Source organism: Drosophila persimilis, unplaced genomic scaffold, assembly GCF_003286085.1.
Source record: "Drosophila persimilis strain 14011-0111.01,24,50 unplaced genomic scaffold, DperRS2 tig00000000-arrow-pilon, whole genome shotgun sequence".
NCBI lineage: Eukaryota > Metazoa > Arthropoda > Insecta > Diptera > Drosophilidae > Drosophila > Drosophila persimilis.
The window spans coordinates 7996307-8006927 of record NW_020825288.1 but is presented as its reverse complement, the minus strand read 5'-3'; the positions used below and the strand labels follow the sequence as shown (position 1 = coordinate 8006927).

The 10621-nt window shown below is 44.8% G+C and overlaps 2 protein-coding genes and 1 long non-coding RNA gene across 3 annotated transcripts; 2 read left to right on the top strand and 1 right to left on the bottom strand.

Annotated features, from left to right (window-relative positions):
• Nucleotides 1-1623: 1623 nt before the first annotated feature.
• Nucleotides 1624-2371, bottom strand: LOC113567465. Its single transcript, XR_003409453.1, has 3 exons — nucleotides 2319-2371; nucleotides 1835-2139; nucleotides 1624-1784 (listed from the first exon to the last, which is right to left on the bottom strand). It is a non-coding gene; the product is annotated as an uncharacterized LOC113567465 (long non-coding RNA).
• A 102-nt stretch (nucleotides 2372-2473) lies between these two features.
• LOC6588321 (helicase sen1) lies at nucleotides 2474-6783 on the top strand. The gene is made up of 9 exons (XM_026995456.1): nucleotides 2474-2514; nucleotides 2589-2768; nucleotides 2852-3037; nucleotides 3089-3947; nucleotides 4013-4069; nucleotides 4142-5123; nucleotides 5200-5336; nucleotides 5391-5492; nucleotides 5553-6783. Exons 3-9 carry the CDS (start codon nucleotides 2864-2866, stop codon nucleotides 6692-6694), a joined length of 3453 nt encoding a protein of 1150 aa, XP_026851257.1. The 5' UTR covers nucleotides 2474-2514; nucleotides 2589-2768; nucleotides 2852-2863; the 3' UTR covers nucleotides 6695-6783.
• A 766-nt stretch (nucleotides 6784-7549) lies between these two features.
• Nucleotides 7550-10588, top strand: LOC6588361 (TATA box-binding protein-associated factor RNA polymerase I subunit B). Its single transcript, XM_002012870.2, has 5 exons — nucleotides 7550-7837; nucleotides 7906-8061; nucleotides 8114-8231; nucleotides 8299-8739; nucleotides 8798-10588. The coding sequence occupies exons 1-5, from the start codon at nucleotides 7578-7580 to the stop codon at nucleotides 10430-10432; spliced, it is 2610 nt and encodes an 869-aa protein (XP_002012906.1). The 5' UTR covers nucleotides 7550-7577; the 3' UTR covers nucleotides 10433-10588.
• Nucleotides 10589-10621: the final 33 nt, after the last annotated feature.

Sequence of the window (10621 nt, the reverse complement as noted above, 5' to 3'; positions counted from 1 at the left end):
ACGCGCACATTGTGTGTTCGATACCTTTTAAATTCATATTGAAACCAACTCTATTCTTAAGACTTGAGCAACAAATATATAAGAATGTTAATGAATATTTTTATATGTGCATAGAAAGCCCGACCCCCCCGCTCCCCTCCCCCGATACAAACCATAAAACGGAAACGAAAACATATTTATTGTATTGTATTGCATTGGTTGGGGCCCGGCCCCCCATCCAATCCAAGCCAATCGATTAGTTTAGTTAGCTTGCGTTTTTGTTAAGCTTAAAACAAAATTCTTATATTGTAATTTTTTTTATAAAAAAATCCTATGCGAAAAAAAACACATAAAAACACCCGAGCAAACAAAAAAAAATGAATGAAAAAGTGAATGTACCATATTAGATAATCGTCACTATATCTAGTACTCTAAGCATGCCTTAAACCCCACCCACCACCCCCCTGACCAGACCTGACCACCAATGAATAGCTAAAAAATGAATATAAGAAAAGCACTGGAATGAATCATTGTTATGCTCCTCTACGAGTGGAGGACCTGCCTGTTGAAACTGTTAAACGGAATTTGTATGAAAGGGAAGCAAGCCCCCAGCCTATATTTAAGTTTAGGTTTTGTGCGGATTTGCTGTTGTTTATGTTAACTTTAACCCAGCACCAGACCCAAGCCCTAACCCCAAACCCCAAAATTGAGTGCATAGTAAGATTCAACTGAAGAATAGCCTTCCCACATACACATATTTTTGTATACTGTAGTATCTTTAGTTGTAATAAATTATATGAAAGTGAACATGTATATTGTAATTGTGCAATAAACAAACAAAAAAAATACTGACATAACCTAATCGCTTGTAAATGTGTTTTATTTGCCACCAAAGCGACAGTTCGATTATATCGTATGTGGGTTCCAGTTTAAGTTCAAGTTTTCGGTTTAATGAACGATATATCCCTCCTCCACCAATAGGGGGTTTCGTGGAACCTGTAATCATATTATTATAATATTTATATTTATTTTATAGCGATTCAAATTGAATTTGTGTTACTTTTGCGAAGTTTTTCTTGTGCAGACAAACCACAACGTTTAAATTTCCGCGCCATTTTTAACATAGACACTTAACAGCAGAAAAAGGATGTCCGGCATCCTTGATTAGCATACGCCCCTTTCTTTAGAATTCATTAGAGATTATGACACTTGTTCAAGACTCTTGCCCACAATACTTTTGTATTATAATTTTTATATATCCGAGTGAGAGAGTGAGAGCGCTGTTCATTTTGCCATTTAACATCTTTACTGTCTTTAACATAAAACGACACTGTTACATCGCAGCTGTCTGGCAGCCTGGTTTGGTTCGGTTAGAGATGGGCAAAATTCAAATATTTATAAAGATATTTTGTCACGTAATATTGTATTCTGGTCATCGCTAAGTACGACCAGAGACGAGCGGCGGACGAAAAAAAAGTTTTTGAAATTATAATGCAGAATTGAAACAAAATTATACGATAGAGCAGAGGTGATTGGAGTCTACAGTATGCTGCGATATTTCATCCTATATATATCACTATCGTGCAAAGAAAAGACGAGAGAAATAGCACTCCAAGTGACGCCAATGAAGGAAAACCAAGGTGATTGCTTGATTAATAAATAAACGTTATTACATTTATTACTTTATTAATAGAACTGATCGGGAAACAGCAGAGGTAGAAGCAGCAAAAGGGTACGTGGTTTAGCCCCATCTGCGGGATTTACATCAGCAGAGGGGACCAATAAAGTCCCATCGACTGGTAAAGCTGTTTAATGGATAATTAGTATATTTCTGACGATCTCCGCTCTTACGTACTCTCTTTGGCATACTGTGGAGCTCCTGGAGCTGGTTGGGCGTACACCGCCACGAAGAAAGCCAGGCAGATCAGAACCAGACGCAGAGACATAATTGACTGTTGAAAGTAAAGCTGTAGAACTGTTGTCTGCCTGGCTATGCGGGGCTTAAATAGCAAACGCCTTAGCATAAGCTTTACGATGCAAATGGAATAACAATTATCTCAGTCATTAGTGAAGTCTCATCCCCAGGCTGCCATTATTAGTCTTATCTTAGAAGTGACAGTAAGGCCATGTTCTCATTCTGCTCTTTCAGTGGATGTTTTCCTAGATAGTAAGTAGATGCAAGTTCTATAAGTGGTGTTTCACTACGTCATTGAGGATGGACTATGGAAGTTTACACTGTATATGTACATCAACTAGTTTGTATGTGTAATCGAAATGGCAGTCATACTTTGAATGTATACATATGTACATATGTTGGCTGGCTGGCCTAAATCACGAACCATTCAATATATATTTCTGGACTAGATCCCAGTGTCATCGGTTCAGGCGTTAGTGCTTAAGTCAATATGAGAATATGATAGTCTCCGTTTAGTCCATTTCTAGCAGTTAGTGTCATCAACAGTATTAAATCTTGGGGAAAGTAACGGGACCATCCAAGGCAGTGAAGAGAGAGAGATAGCGAGAAAAGCAAATTATGTAAATAACAAAATTTTAGCTCATTTAGTTTGGTTTTAAATTTGTACTGACCTAGTTCTTATTTTCGAATCTAGTTTTTATTGTGTCTGACAGCACTGACGTCGGAGCTTAGTCGAAGGCAGCTGCCAGTATGCCAAAAGGATAGCAACTAAAAATTGTCGCAAGAATTTGTTTGAGTTTAAGAAGAATGCAATTGGTCGCCATTGATCGCCTTGGATTCTAGCCACCTAAAATTGAGGACCGTACGGTGTTTCGTAAGTGCGGAAATTCGATAGCTCAAGCTGCTTTTTTTTTTGTGCCCCTTAAAAATGTTCTCCAATGGCTTGTGAAATTACAGAGACATATCGCAATGAGCTCTTGGTACTTGGAGCACGTATTAACTGGGAAGCGAGTGGACCTCCCAAATGGGAAGGTCACAATTGGCCGCAACTCGGCCTGCAGCATTGTTTTAAATTATGACTATATGTCGAGGCAGCATGTGGAGATTACTGTTAGTCCGAACAAAGTGTTGGTCAAATGCTTGGTAAGTTTAGGTGAACAATGGAGCATAGCATCTAACTTTTTTGTCCCGCAGAATGCTGCGAATGGTGTATTTGTGAATGGCGCGATCATTAAGAAGAAACTGAATGGCGTGCCTGTACGTGAAGGGGATTTAATCTGCCTGGGCTGTCCAGTTGCGGAGAAGGTTTCCAGCCCCGCCTTCAGCTTGAAAAAGGGGCCAGTCAAGACATGGGAAATTGTGCCAATAAGCGATTCGGACGACGACTCAACTCCTCTGCCGGCTCTAAAGCCTGTTACTGAAATTCCAAATGTGGCAAACGATAATGCTGCCTCAACTGTGGCTGACAAACAGACGGATGAGGGGAACCGTCGGAACCTCCACCTGCCAAAGTTGCCACAAGTTAAACGCCACAAGTGGGAAACGATAACAGAAAATATAGCAAATATCTTTGGGGAGGCGGATGAGTCCATTATAGCTAGTGTTCTGGAGATAAACCCGTATTTATACAATTATTTGTTGAAAGAAAAGCAAGCAGTACCAATCTCGAGGCTACAAGATGGTCAATTTATTGAGCTGGATGGGAATGAGAACAAACCGGAGGATCCGCCCTGTCCTGACAGCAGCATGATACCGCCCTGTCCTCCTCCTCCGTCGTTGGGGGACTACGATAAGCACATGGCCATGTCCCAGGAGGTCCGTCAAGAGAAGGAGAAGACAAATAAAAATGGTTCGCCCTTGTCTTCGACTAATGACGGTGACATCATTCTGATCACTGACAGCGATGATGAAGACCTCCACAGCCAAAAACTACCCGACAGCTCGTCAACGACTTGTCAATTTCATATGAAGCCACCAAAGGCGCTCAGCAGTCTGGATTGCAGCGATCCCAAATACTCCAAGCCACTCTGCATTGATTCCCGCTCAGATGAGAGTGAGAGCCACACCATCCGTAGGAGTAAATACGTACTCTATCTTTCTCTTCTCTCTCGTTCACAGCGGACTGCACATCGTCATCGAAACGCTCAAGGTCTGTGCGCAGGTCTGAAGAAAAAGGTATCTCAAGCTTATCCAAGAAGTCCAAAATTGTCGACCCCGGAGAATTAATAAATATAGATATTTTTATAGAGATCGGGTTGCAAGCTAAAAAAATCAAAGCCCCTTCAATGGAGAATGCTGAACCAATGAAATATTCTTCAATGAGGAAAGCTGGCACTACCTCAGTAAATATTAGGTCGAAAGAGAATGAGCCACCACCTATGCCAAAAGAATATCCCTCGAAAAGAGAGATCAATACTCGACTTCGCAGCCGTGCCACTTCGTGCTACTACCCAAGACCCCAAGACAAACCTAACTTGGCAACACGCAATCTCAACGGCATGGACATGAGGCGGATTAGGGGACCAGAAGTTATTGAGGCTCCCTCGGGGCCCCAGTATCGTGACAAACTGCGAGGCGTTTCGGCTGTGCTCAAAGATGATAATAATAACAATGCCCCATGCAAGGGGAAGCCCAAAGCGAAGGATATGTTAGATGACGAAACGAAGTCGCTCGGAAAACTGACTGAGCAGAAGCCGGCCGACAGCACTTCCGAGCAGTCGGGCAGCAGGAAAAGAAAAGCCACAACCACTGTGCCAAGAGTAAGAAATGCCAGTCGAGGTGCTTTCCTCACTGTGGGCATCGAAAGACCCAACATGGACTTCAAGCGAAACAGGAACCGACGTGCCACTATCGGCGCTGAAGATTTCATACAGCAGATGCAGCCTACTGATTTTCTGCCCAGTCGAAACGGTCGTCCGCCAGAGCGTAAAGATGCCGAGAGTGCAATAAATCGCCGAACCTTTGCCAGCATGGAGAAGGATATGGAAGAGAAGTTGAGGTTTCAGAATATGTCGAAGAAAAAGGTTGATGAGCTGCTATACTGCAGCACCTATGTCGAACGACGTAAACAATGGTCGCGCAATCAGGTGAACGATTCAGCGTCCTACGTCAAGAGCATCCTCAAGTGGGCAAATCAATGGCTGAAGCAGCGGAATGTAGGTGCCGTGATCAACTCAGATGTCCTGAAGCCCATAGCTGACGAATTCGAGACGGTCAAGCAGTACAAGAAGTGAGTCCGACCCACTTTTAGAACACATTCAACTGTGTGCCACACTCTCTAGCACCTACACTCGATTCTTTTGCAGAATATTTGTGCCATTGATGAAACTGGAGTTGTTGACCACCATCAAAAGGGACTACAAGTTGGGGAGGCAGCCAATTGAGGTGTGCCTGCAACATCCTGTTGAGAAAATTAAATCATTTTACTGCCTGACCACGCGAGGTAAGTGCCTGAATTCTATAGATCGTCTGATTTCTAATCATCTGTCTATTGTAGTGTTCACTAAGCCGACAGAAAAGTGTAGGCTCTACACTCTTTCGAGTGGCAAAAAGCTCAAGGAGACGTTCGCTATTCTTCGGGGGCAAAGAACAGAAAATGGTACACCCCTCCCTATTAAAGCGCATACCCATGTCATCAATATTTCCTTCCTCTTTGCAGACCATGAGCTGATTTTCGAAATTTTAACGGATGGTATTTCTCTGGAGACATTTAAGGGGATAAAACTCTTGACTGCCCGCCCGGTGGTGGACAGCTTGGAACTGGAACTGGGCGCCCTGCAAGCTGTGGATCAGCTGTCCCATTCGCCACTCCATCGAAAGATTATCAAGCCCACCGAAATGCTAAAGAATACCCAAATACCCAGCTATGACACACCGTGTGTTTTCAAGGGTTTAGCCAAGCTCAACCCTCAACAAGAGGCTATCTGCTCAAGCACGTATCAACGCGTCATACACGATGAAATTCCAAGCATTACGCTTATTCAGGGCTCCACAGACACAGGTAAATCCCTGATTGCGAATATCAGCATGCAGTGTCTGTATGGAAGGGTAGCCATACAAAAGGATCGCAAGATACTAATCTGTTCCCACTCAAACACGGCCGTCGACTCAATTGTATTCCGTCTTCACAACGTGCGAGAAAAGTACAAAGTTCATATGCTTCGCTATGGGCCGTATGAAAAGATGAATACTCTGTCGCGCCAGTACTCGCTGGAGCGTAAGTACCAGAGTGCCAAGGCTCACAAAAAGGAACGACTGCTTACCGAAAAGCGAGCGACTCTCCAACAGAGGTACAATGACTTAAAAGTGGAGGTGAACTTGATGAAGAAGAAAAAGAAGCACGATGGCCCCCGGCCGTTTGATATGTACGAGAAGAAGGTGAAGCAGATGAAGGCCTTGGAGGAGCAGCTTAATCCTCGATTAACACATGCCGAAGAGCTCGATATTGCTAAATCTCATATAGAAGCAGCCAACATTGTGTGCACCACCCTCTCCTCGTGCGTGGAGCTGGGCAGTTTAATTAACTACTTTGATATCTGTTTAATTGACGAGGCAACACAATGCACCGAACCTTGGACCCTGCTGCCGATGCGTTTCGGCATTTTGCACCTGGTATTGGTGGGTGATACACAGCAGTTGCCTGCCGACGTGCTCTCCCATAAGGCCGCCGATCTCGGTTTGGCCAAATCAATGTTTGATCGCATCCAGCGGAGCCTGGACAAGCAACAGGTGGACCAGCCGGATGGCCATCTGTCCGCTCTTCACTCTGAACACGCAGTGCGCAGAGAAAGAATCGAGTGAATAATTGTTTATTTTTTCTTCATAACACTGCCAGGAAACGGTCCACCAAATATATAATTTAATAACGTTCTCATTATTTTATAATAAAATTATAAAACATTGATAGAGCACTTAAAGTTTGGATTTTTTTGTATACATAATTCTATCTCTGTCAAAAACCAATGTAGTCCATTGTCCTTTCGGCAGGAAGACTAAGATTAGTCGAAAGTCTGGACATCAATTTTCATCTGTTTTTAACAGTTTTTGTTGAGCAACTTGGCGATAATTTCACAAAGTAAATGCTCCTGGATAACGCCTGCTTTTGAGGATCATATGTCAGCCCAGATGTTTCAGCCAAGTCTTCGCGAAAGGAACAATTAAGGATTGTAGAATTTTCAAATTTATTTTCCGCGGTTTATTTCAAAGCTGTTCACCAGTTTAAGTTCGCTTTTTCATTGGTATATTTAGAAAATGAGACGGTATATTTCGGTATATTTCTGAGGGTCAGACCGTATATTTGATCTGGTCCAGCTCAGTGCAGCCAGATTTTTCACAAAAAACACATGCTAGAAAAAGCTAAAAATTGTAAAATACAGGCTAACAAATAGACTACAAATAAAATATCACATCGATATATAGATTACTAATCTAATTGTGTCTTTATTCCATCTAAATCGCTATTACTTGAATCGGTATATTTATCGCTGGAACGTATTAAATTTATATATATAGCTTTAAAAAGGCTAGATTTAAGGCTATAAGCATTTTCATCATATTTCAAGCATAAGTATCTGTTTTCAAATAAGCTAGATCTAGCCTTAAATAGTCTAAAATGGCAACACTGGTCCAGCTACAAGAGTGGCACGCTTTTAAATAAATAAGTAAACACAAGAAATAAGTAAAAATGGACGAAACCGAAGTAATGGAGGTGGATAACTTACAGTGCGATGTGTGCGGCGAGCTGAAATTCCAGGAGCGCGAGGGCTACTACTATTGCATCGAGTGCGGAACCAAAAAGGAACAGCTAAGGGCTGTGGAGATAAATGCCGACGACACTTTCAATGATACAAAAAACCACACTACGGTGCGCACAATCAAGCAGCCAAAGGCCAATTCGGAAGAGAATGAAATAACATCATGGGAGTTCTACAACTATGTGCTGCGGTATATTTAATTTAATACAGATCTTCTTAATGTACTTTCTTAATTTAATGATATTATTATTTACGCAGGGCCTTCATGGAGGAGCTGCTCAATATAGGGGCAAAGCCGGAACTCAAGCTGATGACGCTGCAGGTGTGGGCCGCCTACATGGGTCGCATGGAGGTGGCCTTTTGCCACAGCAATGTGATGGGTCTGCCCAAGCTGAATGTGCGCTCCCTGCCCAGGTAAGCAGTGGCCAAGATACAATTTCCCATCTAAATATGTCGCCCTTTGCAGAGATGCGCGCATCATATACAATCACAAGCAAGCCAAGCGAAAGAGGGAGAGGCTGGATAAAAGTAATAATGTCCAGAATGATGAGCGCTCCAAGTGGCGCAAGTGGAGGAAAACCAAGGTGAGTGCTGTTACATTTATTAAAGATAGAGCTGAGCTAAAGCCATGTCCCCATTTTGTTCTTCCAGCGCAAGCTAGACGCCACCAGCTGCAGTAAAAACGACGCCCCTTCGGAATCTACGGCGGGACTGAGCATACGCTTGCAGTGGTCCTGGAGGGCGCGCAAGACCCTGAAGCGTCATATGCCACTCAAGCATCTGGACAAGCATAGTATGGACTGCACAGGGAGCATGCGGTGCCATGGCCTGCCCCCTAAGGCCAAGAATCTGGTCTACTTTGATCGGAATATGTTCCACTTAAACATCAACAAGCTGTTTGTGGTCCTGGCCATAGCCCTGAACATGATTGGAGACGATTTGCAGCTGACGGACCTGCTGCGGCTCATTGACGAGGAGCATCTGACCAGCCGATATATCCTCAACTACTTGCCAGAGGACGTGGCGCTGCGCGGCAAGACGCTGATCAAGGAGCTGCAATTCGGCCACCAAAAGGACAAGTGTAGCTACGACGTGAGACTCGGGTCAGAAATGAACAACACGATCTACTAATTATCCTTCTCCCTTGCAGTTCCTGCGCAGACAAGTTGGGTACATGTCGCGCTTCATAGATCTGACTGGATTCCAGACACCGGACCTGACCGCCCTAACACAGCGCTACGTTATGGAACTGAGCCTGCCGCCCGCAGTGGCCGACTATGTGTGCCGCCTGATGGATGTCCATCCGCCCGAGTTCAAGCACTTGTGGGATCCTTGGACTTATCCGCGCTATGAGGCCCGGGTCATGGCCTATATCGTCTACGCCATGAAGCTGTTGTTTGGCTTGGATGATATCAAGGAGAAGAAGATATCCGAGTCTGCCGCGCAAGTCAATGAGTGTCTGGAGAAGATCAGGCTGACGAGGCCCGACGAGAAAGCACCTGGCACCCTGTTCGTCTTTGGGGAATGGATGCGGTTTGTGGAGCTGCGCAAGGTTTTGGTCTCGCACTACAACCAGAGCTTTGCTCAGCGTTTCGGAGTGGCCACCCATCTGGAGCGGCAGCTTGACGACATTCTCATTAAGGAGCGAAAGCAGGAAGAGCACGACAAGAACTTCAACCAGGTGGAGATGACGCCTGCCGTGCGCCAGAGCGAAAACATGCGCCACACCTTCGAGAACCTGCTCAAGGAGAAGTACGGCGAGGGCAGCGCTGAAATGACGGCCAAGGACCACATTGAGTTCCAGGCCAGCCTGACACCCGGCCTCAGCTACTTCAATCGCCTTCTCCTGCACGCCTCGCGGGCCGAAGGCGAGGACATGAGCGTAAAGATCCCCGACTTTATGCGGGTAGTACACTCTGAGCGTCAGCTGGATCCCTTCATCACAAAGACCAAGGAACTCTCCGAGTACCTTGCCAAAGATGATGTCAAGCTGTGCGTGGAGGAACTCTCCTGCCAGGAAAACTACCAGAAGGTGGGGATCTTTCAATATTGCCAAAAACCAGACCAGACGCGATCGGAATTCCGCGCCAACTGTGATATCAAGGGCAACGAGTGGATCGAGGAGCTGCGAAAGAAGGAGAAGCGTCCGATCTTCAAGTTCCGCCAGCCTTCGGCCAAGTATGGCGCACAGTACCAGCTCAAGATGGAGGAGCGCGCAGTGCGCCGCCAGAACATGGAGGCAAATAATCCGTTTTGGAAAATTCAACAGACGCCCAACTACCGCCTGAAACTTAATGATAAGGAGATATCCTTGGACGATCTTAGTTCTCTGCAAGCTTTTGACGAGGCGCATATGGAACCGCTGTCGGTTCCGCTGGACATGCCCCGCCGACTTCTCAACTCTCGATCTAGTCTGACCGATTCCGAGATGATCGAGCCCAAGGAAGAAGATGAGGAGGGGGAGGAGCAGATGGAGAGGCAGCTGCTGTACGTATCCAACTTCGACATCTGGCTGTTGCACGGCCATATGAACAAGTTACCGCAGACGTATCAGCGGGAGCTGCGCACCCTGTTCCCCTGCTCCTTTCGCTGGTTGCTGGAGACCTGCGCCGCAACCATTGGCGTGTCCTGGTCTACGCTCTACGAGCAGCTGCTCGTCCTCGAGGTAGTATTCCACCACGGCATCGAAAACTGGAGCAAGCACAAGGACCACCTACGGCTCAAATACAATAATACAAACAAGGACATTAATATGATGACCAAAATATACAGAGACATGTGGTAGAACGAGCGTCAAGCATGGCCTACTACAATAAACCAAGACAAATTTCGACTAGAAGTTGCTAGTTAATCTAAGTATTCGTTGGAATCAACATCATTTCATATTCAGTTTTGATATTTGATAAGAAATTCATAAATATAGTTACATTCATTAAGGCGAGTCGAATATATTCTCTCTCAATTTCTCGGAGGC

What these genes read in the sequence shown, in the direction of transcription:
- LOC6588361 (XM_002012870.2), top strand. Translation starts at nt 7,578, where the DNA reads ATGGACGAAACCGAAGTAATGGAGGTGGATAACTTACAGTGCGATGTG. An exon ending in TTCTACAACTATGTGCTGCG is followed by an intron (nt 7,838 to 7,905) that starts GTATATTTAATT and finishes TTATTTACGCAG; the next exon opens with GGCCTTCATGGAGGAGCTGC. An exon ending in GCAAGTGGAGGAAAACCAAG is followed by an intron (nt 8,232 to 8,298) that starts GTGAGTGCTGTT and finishes TTGTTCTTCCAG; the next exon opens with CGCAAGCTAGACGCCACCAG.
- LOC6588321 (XM_026995456.1), top strand. Translation starts at nt 2,864, where the DNA reads ATGAGCTCTTGGTACTTGGAGCACGTATTAACTGGGAAGCGAGTGGAC. An exon ending in TTACTGCCTGACCACGCGAG is followed by an intron (nt 5,337 to 5,390) that starts GTAAGTGCCTGA and finishes TGTCTATTGTAG; the next exon opens with TGTTCACTAAGCCGACAGAA. An exon ending in GGGGCAAAGAACAGAAAATG is followed by an intron (nt 5,493 to 5,552) that starts GTACACCCCTCC and finishes TCCTCTTTGCAG; the next exon opens with ACCATGAGCTGATTTTCGAA.